Source organism: Aphelocoma coerulescens, unplaced genomic scaffold (assembly GCF_041296385.1).
Source record: "Aphelocoma coerulescens isolate FSJ_1873_10779 unplaced genomic scaffold, UR_Acoe_1.0 HiC_scaffold_100, whole genome shotgun sequence".
NCBI classification, from domain to species: Eukaryota; Metazoa; Chordata; class Aves; order Passeriformes; family Corvidae; genus Aphelocoma; species Aphelocoma coerulescens.
Window position 1 is genome coordinate 15,069 of NW_027183463.1, and position 25,068 is coordinate 40,136.

Below are 25,068 nucleotides of genomic sequence, written 5' to 3' on the forward strand. Positions count from 1 at the left end.
GAAGCCAGCACCTCAGCCCTGTCCCCTGCCAGCAGCTGCCCCTGTCCCCAGACCCCCAGCAGAGCCCTCCAGCCCGGCCTGGCCATCCCACCAGCCCCGCATCGGGGGCTCCCACCCCTGCAGCAGCCTGGTGCGGGCAGCGAGAGCTCAGGACACGCCTTTGTTCTCCTGCAATCGGACTTTATTAACAGAGACTGCAGCGAACAATCCTAACAACGGAGACACTCAGAAATATTGATAACAACGAACACAAAACTATTCCTAACCGGAAACAAACACAAAAGTATTTAGAACAACAAACAAACGCAAAAATATTTATAACAACAAACAAACACAAAATATTTCGAACAACGAACAAAAAAATATTTGCAACAACGAACAAACACAAAAATATTTGCAACGAACAAACGCAAAACCGCTCTGAACAAAAACTACCACCCCAAAGCCATCGCAGCAAACCCGAGCGAGCAGGCGAGGCGCATCCGCAGCCAAGGGAAGCCTTCCTCCGTTCCCAGCTCCAGCGCTGCCCCGACGCGGCTGAGAGACCCCCGGGCGCTCACAGGTCCCGCCCGCGGCTGAAGAGCGCCCGCCGGCCGCGCTCGCGGAGCCGCCTCTGCCCGCGGAACTTGCGCAGCTCCTCCTTGAACGCGGAGTGCAGCATGGGCCGATAGTCCCGGGGCTCGCAGTGGCTCTGCAAGCCACGGACGGCTCCGTCAGCCCCCGCAGCACAGCAGCCGCCGGCCCTGCAGATCCCCGCCCGTGGCGGCGAGGATGCTCAGAGCCACAGCTGCCCCTCGCCACCGCCGTGTGCCCCCGCCACTTCTTCCCTCTCGGCGCCGACCGCCTGCCACCGAGGGGACACGGGGACGGCACTCACCGGGAACTGGAGGAAGAACTCCCGGTAGCCGCCCTTCAGCACGTACAGCTCGGGGTAGTGCAGCTGGGGGTACTCGTGGCAGCGGCGATCCCTCTCCCGCAGGAACTTGCACCTGTGCCACGGACAAAACGCGCGGCATCACCCCCGTGCCGGGATCCGCGGCTGGCAGAGCCCAGCGGGCCCCCCGGGCCATCACTCACATTTTGGGCCCCCGCTCAACAGAGAACTCGCAGTGGAAGATGACGATCACCCTCCTGCTGGAGTCCAGGGGCACGATGGGCTGCTCCAGCAGCGATTCCTCCACGTCCCGCTGCAGCGGCAGGTTGACAGCGCCCTGGCGAGGCAGAGAAGGCGCCTTTTCCCCCTCCGTGTCCCATTGCATTTTGTGCAGCGACTCAAGGACGCTGCCCCCAAGCCTCCCCCAGCAGCACCGTCACCCGCGGTCCTGGGACACCGTCACCCTCCTCCTTGCAGCTGCGAACCAGCCCTTCAGGGGGTGGCTCGGCACTGCCCAGGGGCTGCTCCACCCCACCGGGCGGCTCAGTGCCCTCCGGAGGGGCTGCTCGAGCCCTCGCCGTGGGCTCAGCACCTCCGAGGGTGCTTCGGACCCCGCCCTTCCTCCCGGCCCCAGGGCCACGAGGGGCTTCTGACCTTGACGTGGCCCCCCTCGTACTCGTAGGGATAGCGGCAGTCCACGACGAGGCTGCTCTCGATGCTGCTGCTGAAGTGCCCCGCCAGCACCGCCGCCAGCTGCGGGGGGAGCGCGTCACCAAAGGGGGGGACAGCCGGGGGACAGGGCGAGAGCAGGCAGGCAGCCCCTCGGGGGGGCCGGGGAGGGGCTGCAGCCCCCTTACCGTCTCAGGGGAGATGTACTTCAGGCCCGGCTCCTTGCCCTCCACCGTCGGCAGGAGGTGAGGCTGCAACAGACAGGCTCTGGGCTCAGCCCCATTCCAAGGACACCTCCCAGGCCTGCAACCTGTCGCCCCAGCCCACAAGCCCCCGAGCGGCCAGCTGTGCCCCCGCGGGAGGGCAAGGGCCACATAGACGGGGCTGTGCCACACGGCTGGAGCAGAGGAGCGGCCATGGGGCTCTTCATGCACCGCAGCGATGCTGCAGGCTGGCAAGTCACGGCCCCAAGGCCCCGTGGCCCCAGGCATGGGCCACCAGCTCGCTTTGGGCTCTCACAGCGCTGCGGGGCTCCAGCCATGCTCCCCGTTCCGAATGATGGGGGCACCCCCTCACCTGCCCCATCCTCGTGGCCCTACCTTGGAGAAATCCCCGATGAGCTCCTGGTCATCGTTGGCCAGCAGGTTCTCGAGCTCCTCACGCCGGGCGGAGCGGGAAGGCTCCAGCCACGCTCCCTGCCGAGGCACCAGCCAGAGACACCCCCAAATGTCAGCAGCGGCTCTGCCAGAGCCGGGCCGGGGCCCAGGCCCGCCAGGGACACGCTGGCTCTCAGCCCACACCTTCCCCAGCACCCACCGGCTCCAGCGACGCCTCCTGGCCAGGGCTGCCGGCCACCCTCCTCTGCCGCTTGGCCTCCACAGGGCTGTCGCTGTCCGAGGGCTGTCCCCGCTTCAGGACGGGCCTGGCGACACTGCCCGGCTCCGAGGGCGAGCGGGACAGCTGCCGGCACTGGCTGCGCTTCCCCGGCCGCTGTGGGGAGAGCCCGCGCTGCTGCCTGGCGCTCTGGCAAGCCCCAGCACCAGCAGGGCAGCGGCCAAGGCTCCCGCTCCCCGTGACCAAGACAAGCCCACAGTCTCTGGGCTGCTGCTGCTCACCAAGCAGCGGCCCCAGACGCCCCAGTGGAGACCCCAAGAGGGGATTGTGGGGCTCTGTCCACTTCCCAAAGGCTCCCACGTACCAGCTTTGCCTCCTCCTTGCTCATCACCGGCGTGCTCACCACGTTCTCCTTCTCCTGGGGCACGGTGGCATCGCTCTGCCAGGGCAGCAGCTGGGGAGACTTGGGGCACAGGCAGAGGAGATCGTGAAATGGGCACAAGTCCTGCCAGCTGCTTCCCAGCCGCAGGCAGGCACGGATCCCATAGGCGAGCTCCATCCACCACCTGCCGGTGCCTTCCAGCTTTGGAGACGCACGGGCTGTCCCCGTGACCCCCCGGCCCGGCCATCTCCCACTTCCGCAGCTCTCCAGGCCACGCGGGCAGCTCGGAGCGGCAGCTCCCACGCGTGCAGCCCCGGCATCACCCATCGCTGCTGCCCTCCCGAGCCCTCCAGCCTCTCTCACCAGCAGCTCTGATGCGGCCCAGGGGCTCTCGGCAAGGGGCTCCCTCCTGGCGGCCCCATGGCTCCGCTGGCCCGGCCTCGGCAGCTTCTTGGCCACAAAGCCCTCCTGCAGCGGGGGGGACACGGCGTCAGCACCCCTCTGTCCCCTCCCTGCCCCCCAGCTCTCGCTGCCCCCCTCACCTCATCCTCGGGCTCCCTGCGGCGCCGCCGCGCTCTGTCCCTGCGCTCCTGCAGCTGCGAGATGTCCTTCAGGACGCGGCTGCCGTCCCGCTGCCACGCCTGTGGGACAGCCAGCGGTGAGAGGTGCGCACCAGCCCTGCCCCCTCTCCTGCCTCCATCCTCCTCGTCCCGGCTCGCCCAGGGACTCGGCAGGATCCTGCCTCGCTCTGCTCAGCCCTGCGCAGCCTCCAGCACTCACCGGCAACGCGTGCATCCTCTGCCGAAGGAGCTTCCTGCTGCAAGAGCCGGCAGAGGAAAGGGTCAAATGACAGCAGGTGGCCTGGGCCGCTGAGTCCCACCCCTCTGCCATTGCCACCTCTGTCCCCCACGTGCTCAGGGCGGGGTGAGACGCCCCCCCCCCCCCCCACCCGGGGCTGTCACAGCTCCCCAAAGGGACCTGGGGCAAAACCACCTCCAGGCACTGAGGAAACACCAACGGCCTGAGCGGGACCCCAGCAGGGGGAACGGGGACAGCCTGGCTTTTGGCTGTGGGACAGGGACAGCCTGGGCACGGGGACAGCCCGGCATTCATGTCCTGCGGCAGGGACAGAGCCCCTGCACTTACTCTTTGAGCGCTCTCCCGAACGCCGGCATCGTTCTCTGGGAGCTGTGGGGAGAGCAGAGATGGGGTCAGTGGCGGTGGCATCCACGTCGCCGCCCAAGCAGGCCAGCTTGCCACCGCCCAGGCACAGCCTGGGGCTCACAGCTGGCTGCACAGCCGCCAGCGAGGCTGAGAGCGGGCCCTGCTGCGCGGGGGAGGGACAGGGGGTGTCCCCGGGAGGACACGGGCATGGGGCCGCTCACTCTTCCTGCGCGGCCGCGGGCTTCTGCTGCGTGGGGAAGTCCGGCTCCAGTCCTGCGGGAACAAGGCACTGGGCTAGTAGCCCCGCTGCGGGGATCGGCCTCCTGCCCCCAGCCCGGGGCCCCGGGCACTTCGGGGCCGGGCACGGAGTCCCCCAGCAGGCGGGTGCCAACGGCCCTGCGAGCACCGCTGCCCATGGAATGTCGCGTGTCCCCCGGAGCAGGCTGTCACCGCAGCGCTTCCCGGCTGCGCCCCGGCCAGCGCAGCTCTAGGCTCCCGCCCATCCCTCCCCACCAGCTGCCCCGCCTCGAGCCCCTCGCCAGCCCCTCGGCCAAGCCCTCCCGCCACAGCCCTGTCCCCTTAGGCTAACACCCTCTGCAGGAGCCCAGGCCCGGGCAGCGCCCGGGGACGGAGCAGCCGCATCCCTCACCTGCATCCGGGGGCTGGCAAGAGAGCGAGTGGCGGCCACAGTCCGAGGCCAGCGGCTGCGGGGACGGCGTGTGCCACAGCCGCGGCAGGGGCAGCCCCCCGTGGCCCCGCTTCGGGGTGTCCCGGTGCCTGCGGGCGGTCAGGACGGGGCAGTGTCAGCGGCCCGCTTGGGCCTCGCCCCTTGTGGCCCTGCCGGGCCGGGGGCAGGAGCTGCAGCAGGGGATCCCCAAAGCGTGCCAGCCCCCTTTGGCACGGCCCCGCCGCCGAGCCCCGCGCGGAGCAGCCGTGTCCCGTCGGGGCAGTCCCGCGTGCGGCGGGCGGCCAAAGCCCCTCCCAGCCGCTGGCCCTCGGCCACCCCCTCACCTGGCGGGGCCCGCCGGGTCACCCTTGTCCAGCGGCGTGAGCGGGGCCGTGCCCGGCGAGGGCAGCGGGGAGATGGCCGCCAGCCCGGGCAGCCCGCGGCCGCCGCACAGTGACATGGCCCGGGCAGGGAGCGAGCGAGCGAGCGACGATCGAGCTGCGGCAAGAGAGCGGCGCCAGGGGACAGGGGACAGGTGGCAAGAGATGGTAAGGAGTGGGAGGGGAAGAGAGCTAAGAGGTGAGAGGTGCTAAGAAGGGCCCAGAGGCGATAAGATGCGCTAAGTGGCGAAGAGAGGGGACGAGAGGTGCCAGGTGAGCCCCGGGCCGCTCCTGCTGCCAGGAACAGCACGAACAACAACAGCGGCGCCCGCAGCCAATGGCAAAGCGCAGCCGGCACGAGGCGACGGCGGCAGCCAATGAGAGGTGGCGCTGGGCGCGAGGGGACGGCGGCGGCCAATGAGAGCTGCGGAGGGCGCGTGGGGGCGGAGCCTGAGCCGAAGGGGCGGTTGATGGTCGAAAGGGGCGTGGCCAACGAGGAAAGGGGCGTGGCTAACGAGGAAAGGGGCGTGGCTAACGAGGAAAGGGGCGTGGCCAACGAGGAAAGGGGCGTGGCCAGCCCGGTCCCCGCGCCTGGCCTGGCCGGACCTTGGCACTGCAGGGGACACTCGGTCACCCCTGATGGCCCTCGAGTGTCACCTGCAGGGTAATAAAGTTATGACCTAACTGTTATTAAAAAGAAACAACTCCTGAATGTCCTCAAAAACAGGTAATTTACTGAAGAAGAGGAAATTCAGAAATTATTACAGAAATGAAAAGATTTAAAATTGAAATATTTTAAAATCCCGGGCACCGAGATAAAAGACCTTTGAGCCGTTCCGGCTATGAGCCCTAGGCCAGCAATCCAGCAGCTCTCTCTTGGCTTTAGCCATTCCAAAGGCAGGAATATTTATTCGGGTCTCTAGGGTGAGACTTGGACCGAGAGTCACAGCGCCGGCTCCCGCCTGCGCCCAGTCCAAGGAGAAAGGACACTCCCTCCGGAGGAGTTCCATTTTTCGAAGCTTTGTTCCCTCCCAGATCTGCCCACAGTCCCGCCCACAGTGCAGCCCAGGAGGCTTCACTTGATTGGGGCCGGTGGTCGATGAGGTGATGCTCTGTATGCAATGGCTCGGGCTTACTCGGGGTCAGTCCTTGGGGTGATGGCGCTGGGTCGAGTGGTGGGAAAAGTCCCTCCTTTGCATTCATGGTGTCCGTGCTGTGGGGTTACCGTCCCTCAGAGGGGGTCTAAAAATAGTCTGGGAGTTGTTAATATCAACACTTAACTGCTGCAGCTCCTGGAAGGGAGACACTTACAACAAGGTTCTTAACTTTTCCATGAAACATTCCAACATTAACTAATTTAATAACAAGCGGTTGATAGAAACATCCCACTTAGATCTATCACTGATAACCTTCGATAGAATTATTGTAACTGTTACTTGAGGGGTGTAAGCAATCAGTAGTGTTAAAAGCCATCACTGAGACAGGCAACCTATTTGTAACAAGGAATTTAACACTAACCAACCACCTTTAAGCAACCAGAAGATGTACGTAATTATTTTATTAATTTATCATTTGAATCTTAAACAACTCACCGTGAAAAAGCCAACCAAGTCTACTTTATGCATGACCTAACAGCACCCTGAGAACCAGGCCATGGCACTGAGCGCCACGTCCAGGGTTGAGAAAGCAGGGTTGAAATCTCGGAGGCTGGGTTTTTATTGGTGGAGTTTCTGGTTTCTAAAGGCACTTGTGAACAGCCTGTTATAAACGAGGCTTGGACTTTTTGGGTGGAATAAAAGTCTGCTCGTTTATTAAAAAGAAAACCAGGAGCAGAGACTCGAGGGAAGCCCAAGTCCCAGTCGACAACCCAGAAAAAACAAACGGTGCGAGGCACAGGGCGCTCCCTTGGACTCAGGTTCCTCAGGAAGACCCCAGGGGGCTGAGCCCCGGGGCAGTTCTTATGGTCTCTTTTGATGCTGTGATTGGTGCAGCTCAGATCCTCCCTCTGAGGGCTCATTGCTAGGCTCCTCATTGCTGTTCAATTCTGTCAGTCTCTGGGGCGTCGAGTGATTGGTTTGCCCCCTAACCAGTAATCCCCCAAAGTGTTTACCTCATGATTATTGGGTTATCTTAAGAACATTCTCGAACATTCTCCTCCTTTCTATAGACCCACTACTTTCCCCCATTGGTGTCCCCATCTAGTAGGCACATGGCAACATTACACCCGTTCAATCGCAATACCAATTAACTCATTAACTGCATACCCCCACTCCTCTAACAAGCAACTTTTAACTTCTTCTCAACCAAAAAAAAGAACTTTTACCCATTTATTACAAGCCTGCTCTGTTCACCTGCTGAAAACTTTTCTTTCTGTACCAGACTTCAAAGAAACCAAATCTGTTTGTTGCCACTTGTGCTTAAGGGCACTTGATTTCTTTGCTCTTCAAACGTGCCCTCGACATGGAGTCCCTGGTGTTGATGTCCTCGGTGGTTCCAACCTGCCTCACTTTCCTCATGGATGTGCCAAAGCAGATGGAACTTTAGTGGAGCTGAAGACTGGGGGCAAAAAGAATCATGACCTAGAACTAATCCCAAAGGTGTTCGACTGGGCCTCCCTTTCCTCCCACCTGGAGATCAAAGCCGGCCAGGGAGTCCAAACCCACTTTGTGGGTGTTGGGAAGGCGCCCCGTTCCTTTGTGGAGGGCCAAGAGCTCTGACAGGAGCCTGCAGAAAGCACCACTTCCTCCTGCTCACGGTGAATTTCCGTGTATTTTTCTAGATACCTGTATTTCTATAGAAATCAGGAATTCTGAGAAAGCTGGGTGTCACGCCCGTGACCTTTGATGCTATTCAAGCACTGCCGACTGCTGCCCTGAAACATTTGAAGAGCTGCAAAGGGATTATTTGACAAAGAATAAAATTGCGGGTGATTTTAGGAAAGGTCTTGGTTTTTTGCCATTTTGTGCTGATGCCTTTTCCACTCTTAAAATCAAGAGTCATACACGGTTAGAAGGGGAAAAGGGATTTTACCTTGGTGTTCGTTTTTAAGGATTCTTAGGTGTACACGTCCAGGTCATATGCATCGAGATGCACCCCGCCGAGACTCTCTGTGTCCCCCTCTCCCCCAACATTGGGTATAACATTATAGGTTTTACTAATTAGCATAACTATCAAAGATTCCCCAATGAAAGGCTCAAGTGAGCCCCCCTCCCCAAGGAACCTTCCCCTGTTTGGTTCTATCTTGCTTTACAGAATGTGTTCTGGAGAGGACCTTGGGCTCTGGGGCACACTGATCCCTAGCTACGAAGCTTCTAAAATGTTTAGTCTCTTAGCTTGACAAGCAAGTCCAAGACTGTGGGGAAAAAGCACTAGGAATAGAGAAGTTGTAAAAGGGTATAACTGGGTTATAAAAGAAAAGGCAAAAATCTTCATGGCATCAGTGCAGTCCTCTGTTTTGCTCTTGTGACTTCTCATTGGCTTTGCTGTTTTCTGCTTGAGCTACTCAGCTGTGTGGCCTTCCTGGCACCCCAAAGTCCTCTGATTACTCACCCCCCCAAGGTCTTCTTCAGTAGAGGATGCGCCTCTTTGCCCGTGTGTGTGCCAGTGCTCCTTGTCAGACTTTCAAACCAGGATTGTGCGTGAGGCAGGAGCTGATCCAGGAGCCCATTGGCAGTTTGGGATGGAGCAGGATGTGGATATGGGGCCAAGGAGGTGCAGGCGGGAGCCAGGGCAATTTTGGCCAGAGATGGATTCTCTGGTGGGGCACAAAGCAAAGGCCAGGCCCAACACCCATAACCAGGCCCCTGTCACCTGGCTGGGGAAGGGAGGGCATGGAGAAGCCCCCCTGGGGCATCCAGGAGTGACTTCAGCTCATCAGGAACACAGGGAAGTGGAGGGGAGGATGGGTGCCCCAAGGGTGACTGAAGCACTTGGCACTGGGAGGCCACTTGCCCGAGAGAGAATGGGGGACCCTGGTGTTAAGGACACCCACCCCTTCAAGGTGCCACATCCCTCGGCCTCCCAGCGAGCCCTGTCCCCCAAAAAGGAATTGTGCCAGCCCTGGGGGTGCTGCAAAGGCCAGAAGAGCCCTCTACAAAGAGAGATAACACGGCTTTGGGGCTCCCAGGCAGGGGGATGAGGTGCTAAAGCCCCGGGGCTCCTGATGAGCCCAGCCCCACTCAAGAGGGCTGTCATTACCGCGCGGGTCCCAAACCCCCAAACTCAGCAGTGGGAGGCAGATATTGATTACGTTGAGGGTTTCCCTCAAATTGCTGAGTTGGCTGCTGTCGTCAGAGCCTTTGAGAGGTTCCCTGAGCCATTCAATCTGGTAACAGATTCGGCTTCTGTTGCAGGAGTGGTAGCAAGAGCAGAGAATGCTATTCTGAAAGAGGTGTCAAACCAACATCTCTTCCGGTTGCTCTCAAAGTCAGTATCTCTTGTCTCCCACTGAGAGCACCCGTTCTTTGTGAGGCACGTGAGGTCGCACACAGAGTTGCCAGGCCCGATAGCCGAGGGCAATGAGAGAGCAGATGCCCTCGCCGCCCCCGCAGAGATGGCCAGGACGCCGAAAGTTTTTCGAGCAGGCGAAACTGAGCCATCAAATGTTCCAGCAAAACGTGCCGGGGCTGGTCCGTCAGTTCCACCTGACGCGGAGTCAGGCGAAGGCCATGGTGGATACGTGCCCACATTGCCAGCGGTCAGCCCTCCCCTCATGAGGCACTGGGGTGAACCCCAGAGGGTTGGCTAGCTGGGAGCTGTGGCAGACTGATGTCACACACTTTCCCAAATTCGGCTGACTGAAGTATGTTCATGTCAGCATAGATAGCTTTTCCGGAGCAGTCTACGCCTCTGCCCACGCAGGAGAAAAGGCTGAACACGCCAGGAAACACCTCCTCCAGGTGTTTGCAGTCTTGGGGGTCCCCAAGGAAATCAAAACAGACAATGAGCCCCGCATATAGATCTGAGGCTTTCAAGGAGCTCCTGGACGAGTGGGAAGTAAGACATAAGAAGGGCATCCCTTACTCCCCGACTGGCCAAGCGGTGATTGAGCGGGCTCACCAAACGCTCAAAACCACCCTGAAGCACCAATGGGCGAGCAGTAGAGAGCTTTCCCCACAGGATCGGCTAAGCAAAGCTCTCTTTGTGATCAACTTTTTGAGCTGCTCGTTGAACAGCATGAACCTGCCAGTGGCAAGACACTTTGGCCCACACAGCAATTACCCTCTGCGTGAGCATCCGCCGCTCCTCATTAAAGATCCAGAGAGTGGCAAGGTTGAGGGACCGTACAAGCTGGTCACGTGGGGTCATGGATACTCTTGCATGTCCACACCCCTAGGTGTAAGGTGGATCCCACAAAAATGGGTGAAACCTTACACTCCCAAGCATCCAGTGAGAGCCCCAGACCCCCAGGTAGACGTGTGCAGTGGGAGGAGGAAGCGGCATCACCATCCCCAAGACTTCCCCAAATCCCTATTTATCCCTGAGTTTTCATGTTTATGTTTTGATTTTTTTGCTAGTGATTTTTAAGCCTGTTTTTAGTCACTAACCAGAAAGGAGATGCAAGACCTCCCCCACCTGCTCATCCTGCTAGTCCTGGACTTCCCAGCGTCGCCGTGGGTCATCCCTCAAACGAAGACCAACGTCTGGGTGCTCCTGGCAAAGACCCTCGGGCAAGACCACATTTGCCTAAATATGGCAGCCGCAAATAACCCTACGTCGACCTGCCTGGGGGGGGTTCCCTTAAATGTTTCTGGATACCCTCCACGTTTGATTTCAATCCAAGAGAATTGGAACCGGCAGACTCACTGGGTAGCTTGGTCCTTTATCGCCAGGACCATAAAGACCCCGGTAAAGAAGCCCCTACTCCTCTGGTGGGACTGGCTTGGGAACCTCCCAAAGCTACCCGAGGAGCCTGCTGGGTTTGACATCCTTAGTTCTTCACCCGCCCCGTTTTGTGTTCATTTTATGCTTAACCCCAAGACGCAGAAAGAGTCTTATATTTCCGTTGTCCAGCACGATCAGAAGTACCAGGCCGCCCAGTGGTGCAGAGGCATTGCCCACGTTCAAATGGCCTCCACCCTGGATGGAGCACCCCGGCTGTTACCAAAGGGGGTGCTCCTTATCTGCGGCCATCGTGCTTGGGCAGGCATCCCCTTTCGCCTTCTCGGAGGGCCGTGCACATTTGGGCCACTGTCGCTGTTTACCCCCAACATGTATCAAATTAAAAATTGGCAAAACAAAACAATTGGCTTGCCAAAAGAGAGACACCTAAAATTTGGACGAAAATTGCGCCTCTGAAATTTTTCACTGGTCACACCTAAAAAGATCCTCCGTGTCTCTCTTTTTGCCTTGGGTAGCAGCGCCAAAGGCTCTAGGGGAATTGGGCACCCTAGAGGGTTGGGTGGCTAAACAAGCCAATTTGACTTCAGCCGCTGTCAGTGACCTCCTCGAAGACGAGGAAATAACCGGGAAGGCGACATTGCAGAATCGGGCTGCCATCGATTACCTGCTGCCACTACACAACCATGAATGTGCAGAGTTTGAGGGTCTTTGCTGCATGAGCTTGTCATCCCAATCCCCAGACGTACACGCAACGCTGGGGAAGATGCAGGACATGGTCCAGCAAATCAGAGAAGAATCAAAGGATGGTTCGAAAACTGGCTGAACCAGTGGGGACTTTCTGGTTGGACTTCCTCAATTATTAAGGACCTTCTTTGGATTGTTTTGGTTATTCTGTTAGTTTTGGTTATGCTCAGCTTGTTGAAAAGATTTTGTTTTGCGGCTGTCACCACCGCACCCCCTCAAGTGAACCACATGCAGATGGCTGAAGATCACAGAGAAGAGATAGGTGCACCTCCACCAGAATGGATGTGTGAAGCAGACAGTGTCAAGACAGTTTTTAAATTTTTAAAAACAAAAAAGGGGGAGATGTGATGATGCAAGGTCTTTTATTGTATTTTTATATCTTCTCTGTACCCCGATGGTTCAGCCTTACCTTCCCCACTCCTGTTCCCAGATGGTTTATCCCAGACCCAAGCCACCCACCCGGGGTTCCCTACATGGTTGTTCTCCTCCCCTTGTTCTAGCTCTTTCCCTATCAATCACCCAAACCCCTCCTGTTGTTCTGGAAAGTTCAGTGTCCATCACCCAAACCCTCCCAGTTTACCCTTATATGGTCCCCATCAATCCCCCGAGACCCTACCCCTCTAGATACGTCCCCCTTTGGAAATGCCCTAAACCTCGATGCCCCATTGGGGCATGTGATCCCTTTCCCTCCTCCCCTTAAGGCTATTGGCCCAAGGAAATGTCTATCCTTGTCCCTATCCCTCTCCTAAGGATTTCTATTGGTCCCTAGTTAAGCCATCCCCATTGGACCACCTCCCTTTATAAGGGGTTCCCAGGAGCTGTCTGGGGCTTGTCCCCTGTGAGTTTCCTTCAGGAAAGTTGGACTGCCTCTTGTGGCAAGGCTCCTTGCTACCTTTTATCCTCTCCCTCGTCCTGACTGCTGACACCTACTGTGCTTGGAGCTTCAGCTCCCCTGAGCAGAGCTGAGCTCCTGAGGAGCAGCTTTAAAGCTGAGAGCCTCTGGCTGCTCCCCACTCCTGCTGCACACCGCTGGAGCTCGCCTTGACAAGCGGTCAGTAGCGGTCACTGCGACACCCCCCCAGCATCTTCTTCAGTAGAGGACACGCCTCTTTGCCCGTGTGTGTGCCAGTGCTCCTTGTCAGACTTTCAAACCAGGATTGTGCGTGAGGCAGGAGCTGATCCAGGAGCCCATTGGCAGTTTGGGATGGAGCAGGATGTGGATATGGGGCCAAGGAGGTGCAGGCGGGAGCCAGGGCGATTTTGGCCAGAGATGGATTCTCTGGTGGGGCACAAAGCAAAGGCCAGGCCCAACACCCATAACCAGGCCCCTGCCACCTGTCTGGGAAAGGGAGCGCATGGAAAAGCCCTCATGGGGAATCCAGGAGTGACTTCAGCTCATCAGGAATACAGGGAAGTGTGGAGATACAGCTGGAAAGCAGAAGTGAGAGCACTGCTAACCTCATGTCAGAAGTAGACGCGCTAACGCTGCTGGGCCGCAAACCGTGGCAGGCAGTATGGCCTGTAATGAAACAGTCAGCATAAAAGGCATGCTTGGTATGTACCTGTGATAGTCAGTGCTAGCTTCTGTTCTGCAATGTTATTAAACACATAGATATGGTTGTTATAGGGATTGCTGCTTATATAACTGCTGAAAAGGTATAAATACTCAGCTCAGTGTACATAAAATCATCCAAGCACTCCGGACCGGTCACCTCTTCCTGGGTCAGAGCCACTGACCCCACCACCAGCTGTAATAGACTGTCCAGGTCAACTGTTGTTTTACCATTTTCTCTTCTTCTTCCTGTTCCCACTCAAAGGCAAAATACTGTTTACTGTCTTCTGTAATCAGACACGCCCAGAAAGCATCCTTCAAATCCAGTAGTGAACAATACTGATGTGAAGAAGGGATCTGATTCAGGATGGTACAGGGATCCGGAACTGTGGCACGCCTTGGTTTGACAACCTCGTTTATTATTCTTAAATCCTGCACCATTCTGTAGGTTCCATCTGGTTTCTTAACTGGCAGGACAGGGGTGTTACAGGGAGACATCGCTGGCTCCAAAAGCCCTGCCTTTAGCAGGGACTCCATGACGGACTGTAACCCCTTGCTTTCCTCCCTTGAAAGAGGGTATTGCTTTTAGACACCACTTGGCCTGGTTGCTTCAAAGCAACTTGGAGAGGGTCTATATCTAATTTTCCATATTTCCCTGAGGCTGCCCACACCTGCGGGTTTTTTCAGCAGAAGCCTTCTCAGACACTTTACACAAAGTTACCACAGTGTTAGCCTCTGTGTCGTTTTCACCATACTAATTTGCATTCCCACTTTAGCCATCAAATCCTTTCCCAGTAAATTACAATCACAATTAGGAACAAACAGAAATTCCTGCATTTCAAACCTATTCCTCACACTTACTAATAGTGGTTGAATAAAACGCACCTGCTCATGCTTGCCACTTACCCCTTGAATAATCCAAGAGCTTTTTGACAATTTTCCCCCTTAGGGATAAAATTCAAACTGGATCGAGAGGCCCCTGTGTCTACCAGGAAACGCACCTCCTCTCAATCTGGACCCACCTTAGAAGTTAGCAAGGGCTCCAGTGTGGCGGGTCCCTGGTATAATGGGGGCCCCGACAGCCCTAACAACCCATCTCCGTTATCCTCTGCACTTCCTCCTCCTGAGGATCCAGCTGTTTCTGCGGACATTCTCACTTGCAGTGTCCCTCTGCCCTGCAGACACGCACTGATTCCTTCCCAACCGCTGTTTGGGTCGGCTCTCCCCTGCTGAGGAGGGAATGCCTCTGCTACATCCGTGTGGCAACCCTGTCCCTTCTATCCCCAGGGACTCCTTGGGTCCTGGGATTTATCCCTCGGGGGCCGTAAAAACTCTGCCATCACCTTTGCTTTTGCCTTCACTTTTTCTTCATCCCTTCTTACCTACACCTGCTGTACCTTTCTAACCAGTTCATCCAGAGGCTTATTCTGCCCTTTCTCTAGTCACCCCCGCTGCTGCCTGTGGGTGCTCATTTTCCCACAGCTCAAAATCATTTGTTTCTCCAATGAACCAAACAAAATCCTTAAAGGAAAATCCTAATCCTTCCATGTACAATTTGCATTTCCCGGCTATTCCCTCTTCCTCCTCCTTGTGCTCACTCTCTTCATCACACACCTTTTACCAGAGCCGGTCTCTGTCCTGCCGCAGTGTCCAAACGGCTCCCCTCCCCCAGCACTCCTGGCGGGCACGGCTGGCAGCACCACGGCCAGCTGGGGCGTCCTGCAGCCTCATGGGGGCTGGCAGCCACTGCCACCCCTGCCCGGGGGTGCCGGGGTCAGGCACTGCCCGGCACTGAGCACTGTGGCTACCCCACAGCCCCCACAGGCCCCCAGCCCGTGCTCCCGGTCCTGCAGCTCCACACCTGGTCTTGCCACTCCTTACCTCAACCATATTTCCCTACACTCCCCTTCACCTCATTTTTTTTCACCATATCAACACTATTGCTCCACCTCCTACTGTCAAGACTCCTTCTCGACTCTCCTTATTGCTCCCCCCAGGCATGGACTGTCGAGACCTTTTCTTGACTTTCTCTTGTCCCCCTGCGCATGGATTGGCGAGATCTCTTCTCGACTTTCCCATATTGCCCCCTCTGGGCATGGATTGTCAAGACCCTTTCTCAACTTTCCCTTATTGCCCTTGTGAGAAACAGCTCACTCTTTTAAAAAATTTAACAGTTGATTAACTGTCAATAGGGGACTAATGATAAAAACTCAACAAGCAAAGCAGAGGGGTACAGCGCTGGGTGCGTGACCACCGACAGAGTGCAGCCAGAGGCACACCCTTCTGGCTAGGGGATACAGTTTTTATACCCTCCCTAGCCCCACCTCCTTGGAGAGCTCTGACTGGCTTGTTGTCTCCAGGGTGCTCTTATTGGTCCGTTGTTTGTCCAATTGTTGCCTTCCAGTTATCCCTTTCTATTAAGTAGATCACCAATGTTGACACCCACTTCCCCCCCTGTCGCAACAGCAGTGCCGGGTGGCAGGTGCTGCGATCTTCCCGAAAGCATCTCCCAGGGGAAGCCGCTCGGAGAGGCCACTCCACACACACGCACACACCGTCCACACACGCCGGATAGCTGTCTGGAATAAGTCGACAACAAAGTGACCAGGAAGGGTCTTCATATGGGGTTCCATGGGAGGGGTCTATTCCAGCCACAGGAAGGAGTCCAGGGACGAAGACAAGGGATCAGGGAAGAGTCCAGGGTTATATACAGGGCGGGGAGAGCATCAGGGGTCAATGATCTGAAGGTGCAGGGGCAGTACACAGGCGGGGCTAGGGCAAGGGGGCCAACAGGGAAGGTCCGAGGGAGTGGCAAAAGGACAGGGGCCCATGGGGGAGCGGGAAAGGGAGAACTTTCCACATCAGGGACACAGAAGGTGGAAAAGGGGCAGGGAGGCCAATGGGCCAGTCAGGGAAACAGAACTGGGGTAAATTAACATAACTAAACAAAGCATCCTGGGAGAGGCTTCTTTTGTCTCCATGAGTAAGAGGTAGTAGACTCGGAACTTTTCCTCCAAGGGACCTTCGAGGTCTCTGAATTGGCAGGCCCACCACCTCCACACCTCTCCTCTCTTAACAAGAACTTTTAACACAGCATCCAACAATTAACAAGGGTACATAGCAATTATAAGGATTAACAGTAACATCTAACAATTAATTCACACTCTCAATCATTTACGAAAGCCAACTTCTTAACTGTATTTATAGCACCCTCTTTGGGCATCCATGTCCTTAATTACCTCTTGGAGAATGTGTAAACCAACTCCACATTCTTCCAAGGGATTCGGACACTGAACCGTGCCATAAATCAAATCTCTCCTGATGGGAGAGGGTGTTTTAAAAGTCCTTGCAAGGAGTTTGAGAAACAAACGGAGACTTTCCTGGAGTTTCAATGCTGCCAGATAGCTGTTTCTTAAGTCTTATCAGAGAAACAGAGTCACAAGCGTGACCCAGGCATAACACAGAGCAGAGAATGAAGGAGAAAAGTCCAATTATCAAGATTTACACAGCCTTTTAAAGATCATTTAACCAATGGTGACTAAAAACATATATTATTTTCACTTTCCTACCAATTATTCAGTAACACAGCCAGGAACTGTGGAATTTTTTGTCCAATCATCCCAAATTACTTTTACTGCAGAATATGGAGTAGTAGAAGAAGAAAAAGAAGGTTTGGAGAACAACAACAATCCTCCATTTGGATGTGTTTTGCTCTTATCTCTTTACTACAAAGAGAAGCCTAAAACCTCTAAATTTTTCACCCTGTGACAATCTTACATAGTAGTCTATCACCTAATTCACAACATTGTTTTTTCTAGTTCTTGTCTGACCGTAGGCAGTTTTTCCCAAGGCTGGAGGTTAAAACAGTGTTGTTCAGGAAAAACCCTTCAAAACAGGCAGAGAAATATTCTCAGCACTCTGGGTTCCTACAGATTCTTCGGAGCTATTTTGGGATCATCATCCCTTTTGGTGGGGCCCCTTCCCAGCTTTAGCTGTGCTACCCTCCATGGGTGCCCTGTCAGGTTTACTTCTTGAAGATCCCGTTGTGCTCGCCGGTGAGATTTTCAGTGGTCCTTCCCTGTGAACTCTTCACGGACCACCCTGGTCTGCCACTTGTCTGTCTCCTGGACATTCTCGGGAACCCAATCAATCACCCGGTGCTGGCCACTGCCAAAGGGAACTGATCTCCGAAACCAGGTGAGGTGCGCCTTCAGCTCTGCTCACTGCCCACCAGCCCTGGACAGTGGAAATATCCCAGACAAGAGCCTCCAAATTGTCAGGAAATTAATCAAAAACCACCAGAGGTTTATGTCCAAAAAGGAGACAGAGGAGTCCTTTCACTGTATTTGAATCAAGGGAGAGGCCATGGGGCATTTCCCATGGGGTCTCTCAAATTGTTGGAGGATGCAGCTTCTTTTTCATCCTCCTTTCTTGGCTGCATTTCCCTCTCTCTTTCCCCATTGGCTGAGGTACTTGAGAGGTACAGACTTCCCGAATCACCTAATAGGGACCCCACTTCTAATGTGTAACCCCACTCCCCTTTTTTCTTTTTCCTTGTGTCTCTGTTCTTTTTCTCTAAATTCAGGAATTTATCACAGCCTTGGGTGAGTAATAGTTTGTGTCAATTAGTGGAATTCCTATGGAATTTATGGTTCCTCCCATTGCTTCTTTCACTTCTCAGTATCTGGCTTTATCTCCAGCAGACCCACAGTTTGTAAAGACGCCTCCTTTGCATTCCTTGCAACGGGAAATGAGGAGACATACGCAGAAAACTACAATGGATTAAGGGACCAGACAATCGTAACTTGGAAAGGCTTTTGGCAGTTGCTTGGGAGGTTTACAAGAACAGATCACAGCCAGTTATGTAGCTCTGGCCCAGGCAGCTGGGAGTTTCCCTAAGGGAAGAGGAAGGCCCCTACGTAGAGGACAAAGACAGCAACGCCTGGGCCCTGATCAGTGCGCATGGTGTAAACAGGAGGGGCACTAGAAAAACCAATGTCCCCTGAGCCGTGCTGGGATCCCGACAACACAGCCATCAGCACCATCAGGGCCGGGACCAGTGACTGTAGCACAGCTATACCAAGAGTGACGGGCACCGGCTGGTCCTTCCCTAGCAGACCAACTGGTTAAAGTTAAGCTAGGGGAACGGGAGATTGAATTCTTAGTAGATACTGGAGCCACATTTTCAGTCCTGAACCAGACCTTAAGTCCCATAAGCAATGATTATGTCCAAGTTGTTGGGGCCACAGGAAAAACAGAAAAAGCCTACTTTCTAAGACCCTTAAAATTTGCATTAGGTAAAAAGATGGGGATACATCAATTTTTATATCTTCCAAATTCACCAAAACCCCTATTAGGCAGGGATCTATTAACCTGGTTAGAAGAAAAAATAGAATTCACAGAGCAAGGAATGAGGCTACAGGTTCCCAAAGAAAAGTTAATTATGGTCTTAAGTTTAGCAAATGTCCCTGAAAAATGAGAAATACCCAGAGATAGTGAAATAACAGATCAGGTGATCCCATTAGTATGGGATGCTGAATTTCCAGGGAGATCAAAATGGGCTTCCCCAGTGATTATTGAACTATTGGAAGGGGCACAGCCAGTGTCAGTCAAACAATATCTGCTAAGGCATGAAGCACGAGTAGGAATAGAACCGACAATTACTAAATTCATTAATCAAAGGTTGTTGAAAGAGTGTAGGTCTTCCTACAATACCCCAATTTTACCAGTACAAAAGCCAAATAGAGGTTATCGATTAGTTCAGGACCTGAGGGCAATGAATGCAATAACAAAAGCACTACATCCTGTAATGGCCAGTCCTTACACTTTACTCACAAAATTACAAAGTGACTGGGTGTGGGTTTCAGTTTCAGATTGAAAGGATGCTTTCTTTTGTCTGCCACTAGCTGAACACAGTCAGGAAATTTTTGCCTTTGAATGGGACAACCCTAAAACAGGGAGAAAGAGCCAGCTCACATGGACTGTATTGCCACAAGGGTTTAAGAATAGTCCCAATTAGCCAAATCAATTAGCCAAAGAATTAGAGACTTGGATACCACCAGCTGGAGAGGCTACACTTCTGCAATAGGTTGATGATTCGTTAATTGCCACCAGAACTCAGGAGCATTTTAAGGCATGGACTGGGAGCCTCCTGAATTTCCTAGGACTAAGTCAATACCGAGTATCTCCCGAGAAAGCACAACTCCTTCTCCAACAGTTACATAGAGTGGATACAAATTGGCAGGAGGAGAAAGAGCCCTGGGTAAGGACAGGAAAGAGGCAATCGGCCAAATGCCCCCGCCAGCTGCAATCAAGGAATTAAGAACCTTTCTGGGAATGACAGGATGGTGTGGACTGTGGATTTACAACTATGGACTCATTGTGAAACCTTTATACCGACTCCTAAAAGAAACCAGAGGAACTCACCTATGCTGGACACCAGAGACTAACAATGCATTTGTAACTCTGAAACAGGAGTTAATGCGAGCCCCGGCATTGGGCATACCAGATGTCACTAAACCTTTTCACTCGTTTTCACATGAGAGCCAAGGACTGGTGCTGGGACTTTTGGCACAGAAGCTGGGACCGTACAAAAGGCCAGTGGCTTATTTCTCCAAGCAGCTGGATGTGGTCAGCCAAGGAAGGCCCACCTGCCTGTGTGCAGTGGCAGCTGGGACCCTGAACACAGAGGAAGCCCTCAAGTTCACACTGGGCCAGCAGATAAGTGTTTTTGTCTCTCACACAGTGCCAGCAGTGCTCACACAGAAAGGAAATAGCTGGTTAACCCCATCTCGCTTTCTCAAATACCAGGCTGTCCTAGCAGAATCAGAGGGGGGTTTTTTTGAGTATTCAAGTAACTAACATCTTAAATCCAGCAGCTTACCTCCAGGGCAAAGTTACCGAGGAGCCTGTACAGCATGCCTGCATCGAAACCATGGAGGCAGCTTACTGTGATGACAAATTGTCCCTTCTCTTCTTGTATCCAATTCAAAACATCAGTTGCCATCATTGAAGCAAATCTGTTACCTGTGGGGACATCTGCTCAAAAGGCTGAGGTAACAGCCCTGACTCAAGCTTTGGTATATTAGCCTAGGGAAAACCTATCAACATTTGGACTGATTCAAGGTATGCTTTTGGGGTGGTACACGCTCACGGGGCTATTTGGAAAGGAAGAGGTTTATTAACCTCACAGGAGAAAGAAATCAAGCATGCTACTGAAATCTTAGAGTTGCTGGGAGCAGTCTTAAAACCCTCAAAGGTAGTGCATTGTAAAGGGCACTCCCAGGGTAGCACCATCCCCGAAGTGGGGAATGCTATGGCAGACATAACAGCAAAGGCAGTGGCTAGTGGTGTTCAGATTCAAGTCCTAGCTCTAATCCCTTCTAACATCCTTATGGGTGAAAAACTCCCACCGTATGACAATGATGATTCAAACTGGATACAAGAAGAAAAGGGACAAATAGGATCTGATGGGTGGGCTAGGATAGAGGATCTCATAGTCATACCCTGAATACTGGTAAAATTATTTATCCAAAGCGAGCATCCTAAAATCCACTGGGGAGTTATGCTTTACATGAGCATTTAAAGGACAAAGTGATAGCATCAGAACTAAAGGAAACAATCGAGGACATAACTTCCGCTTGTGCAATCTGTCTCAAAAACAACCCTAATACCACTGTTAGGCTAAACACAGGGACTATCCCTAAAGGAGCTTTACCAGGGGAGGTGTGGCAAATTGACTTTTCTGAATTACCCAGAAAAGAGGGATACAGGTATCTTTTAGTCCTCACAGACACTTTTTCAGGATGGCCGGAAGGCTTCCCTGGTAAAACAAGTAAGGCTAGAGAAGGTGTTAAAGCTTTAGTACAGGAAATGATTCCATGATTTGGGGTGCCCGGGGAAATTAATTCCGATAGGGGATCACACTTTGTAGCCCAGGTGGTGGTGCAGGGAGTGAGCCCTCTACTGAGTATACGCTGGCAATTACATACACCGTACAGGCCTCAGGCAAGTGGGCAAGTAGAAAAGATGAATCACTTCATAAAGCAACAATTGGCCAAAATTTGTCAAGAAACTAACTTATATTGGTACCAGGCTTTACCCGTGGCTTTGCTGAGAATTAGAGAAATTAAGTCCCTTTGAAATTCTGTATGGGAGACCTTACTGGACAAACACGATTCACAGTCATAGTGGGGCTCTGGTGAGGCAGAACTACTTGATTGATTATGTCAAGCAATTGGGCAAGAAATTGCAATCAATACGAAGTAAAGTTGTGAACTGCCAGCCACCACAACTTAATAAGCCATTCCATGATAGAAATCCAGGAAATTGGGTATATGTTAAGTCTCTTACAAGTGATCCTCCGGAGGAGAAGTGGGAAGGACCATACTTGACCCTGCTGACAACTCATACAGCTATAAAAGTACAAGGAAAGTCAATCGGGCTTCATTACACCTTTCTTCACCACAGTGAAGAAAGCACCTGAAGATCAATGGATCATGTCTGATCAATTGCCAGATGGACTCAAGTTGAAACTCAGCTGTAAATCATGAATAATTGGTTGTGTTTTGTTGCTTTTTGGCAAGTTGCAGGGACCTTCCATGAAAACAACTATGTATTCATAATAGGCACAATTGCAAATTATATTGGAATACGGAACTGTTGGTTGTGTGGGGAAATGCAGCAGCTGCAGTTCCCATTCCTAGGCATACCTGCCAGTAACTGGACAGAGATAAAGCCATATACTATACACAATGCTAGTGCACGACGCTGACCTTACCGTTCACCCTTAGGGGCACCTCCTTATCGTTTGGCTCTTGTCAATCAATCTGTGATTTAGGTTAGGACAAGAGTTCCAGGTTGCATCCAGTTTTCCAATACCAATTGGACCACAACCATCACCGCTCCTCCCCAGTGGTGTCCATTTTTGTGTGATGTATAACGCAAGCGGGGGCTTGTAATCACAAGCCCCGGCGTGCCCTCGGGCAGAGGGGACGCAGCGTTGGCCTCCACAACGTCCTCGCTGGACGGCTCAGTAGAATCGGCGTGAGATGGGTGCGTGCGCTGGCTCCTCCTCAGAGGAAGCACGTTGGGCGGCCGATGGATTAGACCCGCGTTAGTCCAGAGGCAAAGAAAGCGGGAGGGGCTTCTGGTGTGGGTTCCAACAGGTTTATTTGCCGGAGGGTCCAGGAACCAGAAAAAAGCGCCTGGAGAAGAAGCGGGCTCACCCCTTTATGGGGGGGTGGAGCAAGGCAGGGAGAGAGAAAACAACCAATGGGGTACAAGCAGAGGGGAGGATACAATTTTTCAGAACAAATGGGGAAAACAGGGAGGCAGGAGTCATAACAGGGAACCAATTAATAACTAAGAAAGGGCAAACTTTCTGGAACAGGGGGAGGTAATTTAGGATTGGGAGCCGCCCAGGGGGAGGTAACCTAGATCTCTTCTGGTCTGCCTTCCGATCCACTGTCCTGGGTGGGGAAATCTACCCAGTGGATGGCCCTGGTTTGACTGACATTTGATGGTTTCAGCCCGAGAGCAGGCTGAGCCACCCCAACAGATGTAGGCTTACAACATACTGGCTGTGGCTTGACAGAAGGCTTTTGGTGGCTGTGCGCAGCCACCAGGCTCATAAACGGCTGTCTGGGTGGTATGACATAAAACAATGCCCTGTGGGATACCTTGTCCCACCTGTACAGGTTGTAAATCATGCTAGCGAGATAAAGGGAATCGTTAAGGGTGTTTGGAAAAGATTGTGTCGGAGTGTATGTTCAAAACTCCTGGTTCGGTACAAAACAGGCTTCCACAGCTTTGTCAGGGCCTTACTATCTCCTTTAGGAATAGCACAATTAGAGACGGCAACAGTAAATATTTCAGCAGACATGGAGAGAATTGCAGATTCGACAGAAGATGCCTTAGAGAGGTTATAAACACAAGTTGAGTAGTCTTTGAAAGGAGTCATTTTCCAGAACCATATGGTACTAGACATGATCACAGCACACATGGGAGGTGTGTGTACCTTAGTCAATTCCAGCTGCTGCACGTATGTGGATCAGAGTGGACAAATATCAACAGATGTCCACACCATTTGGGACCATGCCAAAGTACTACGTGAAGTCATGATGGATGACACTTCCTGGTCAACAAATGTATGGAAAACTCTCGCTTCTTGGCTACCCGATATAGCTTGGCTTAAGAATCTTTGTGCTGTGGCCCTGCTATTTACGCTTCGCATTAGTAGCCACTGTTGTATAACTATAATGACTTGGAACTCACATGCCTATGCACAGTGACGAGAGCATAAGCTTAGAAATAAGATAGAAAAAGGAACTTACTTCCAAGAAATGCAGGAGTTGTAAAAGAATTTAAAAATTTTCAAGAGAAGGGGGAATGAAAGGGTTAAAATCATTGTCCTTGGCCATGCTTTGGTATGCTGAGGTTAGAATAAGATCCATTGTAGCCAGTGTAGAAGTTAGCTGAATAACTTGGCAAGAGATAGGGAACAAAGCCTGCAGAAATAAAGGACAAAGCTTGCTAAAACCAGTTTAAAAACGGCTGAAACAGCTAACAAAACAGCTAGCAAGAGACTGCACATGCCTAGGAAAGAAAGGTGAAAAGTGCAAAGTGAGGAAGAGATGCAGCCTTCACCAAAACTACCACCATGCCTTCCTCAGCACGACCAACAGGGAGCACTGCGCCTGCGCTCTGCGTATGCCAATGATAGCAACGAGTTCTAAGAAATGGTTTGCATAACCACATCTTTTCTAAGGAAAACAATGAATATGCATAAATTGTCCCCATGTATTGTAAACTGCCGGATGCCTGGTGTGTGCGTTCAGAGGCGCCATCCCCCACGCACCCAGCAGGCTGAATAAAGCAAAGACACACTTCTTGGCCTTTGTCTCGGAAGTGTCTCTGGGGCGAATCAGCTCCAGGGAGGATCAGGGAGTGGTGTCACCACAGCCTGGCCACTTCCTGCACCTGATCCAGCAGTACTGAGCCCGCTGGCTCGGGCAGTTTTCCACTCACTTCGCAGCTCACTCGGTCCATACCTCACCAGTCCGGCTGTAAGGAGACTGTGTGGCTGTTGAATGGTTTGCAGTGTCAGGCAGCACCCTCCCTGGTCCCCCATTATTCACAGAGTCCATCAGCTCGGCCAGCCATGATTTCCCCGTGGTAAATCTGTGCTGGCTCTTCCCAGTGCCCTTCCCTCGCAGTTGCTTGAAAGGGTGTCCAGGACCATTTGCTCCATCACCTTCCCAGGCATTCCAAAGGAGCTGATTAGCCTGTAGTTCTTCAGACCCTCCTTTGTGCCCATCTTTAAGACTGGTGTAACACTCTTTGCTGTTCTCAGGAACCACCTTCAATGGCCAGGCTTTTTTGAAGATGACAGACAGCTCCTCAGCCCTGGTGGATGCCTGGCTCAAGAGCTCCCTGGCTATTCTCCCCCTCCCCTACTGCTTCCACAGCAATGTCTGTTCACTCCTTCTGGATAACTTGATTCTTCTTCCACAATTTTTTCTTCCACATTCCTCCTTTCTGAGATGAGGTTGATCACGAGTTCCCCGCTCAGTTGATCTCCTGTCAGCCAGGGCTGTGATTCTGCTTTTCACCTTGCTAAGTTATCTTATTTTAAATTAGGCCCTTGTGAGAAATAGAACTCACTTTTCAATCAAAGTTTGAAAGATTTAATAGGGGAGAAAGTCAACAAGGCAAAAGGTAACAGCGCTGGGTGCATAGAGGCACACAGTCAACAGCAGCAACCCCCCTTACATTCCCCTGGGTATTGCATCAGCTAGTTACATATTTATAAATAATTTTTCACATTAAAACCTTTTTTGAACTAATTGCTCCTCGCCTGTCCCACCTTTTTAGAGCATGTGCAGTTGTCTTTGTCCAGGGCAGTTGTTACTTTTGAATACATTCAAGAGGTTTCGATTCCCTCACTGCTTAGATGTTATC

The 25,068-nt window shown here is 53.2% G+C and overlaps 1 protein-coding gene across 1 annotated transcript; it reads right to left on the reverse strand.

Annotated features, from left to right (window-relative positions):
• Positions 1 to 556: 556 nt before the first annotated feature.
• Positions 557 to 5,050, reverse strand: LOC138100534 (M-phase inducer phosphatase 2-like). Its single transcript, XM_068998410.1, has 14 exons — positions 4,935 to 5,050; positions 4,573 to 4,700; positions 4,145 to 4,196; positions 3,906 to 3,947; positions 3,540 to 3,576; positions 3,302 to 3,400; positions 2,742 to 3,227; positions 2,360 to 2,533; positions 2,143 to 2,238; positions 1,732 to 1,794; positions 1,529 to 1,627; positions 1,078 to 1,211; positions 878 to 989; positions 557 to 691 (listed from the first exon to the last, which is right to left on the reverse strand). The coding sequence occupies exons 1-14, from the start codon at positions 5,048 to 5,050 to the stop codon at positions 557 to 559; spliced, it is 1,773 nt and encodes a 590-aa protein (XP_068854511.1).
• Between the last annotated feature and the right edge of the window lie 20,018 nt (positions 5,051 to 25,068).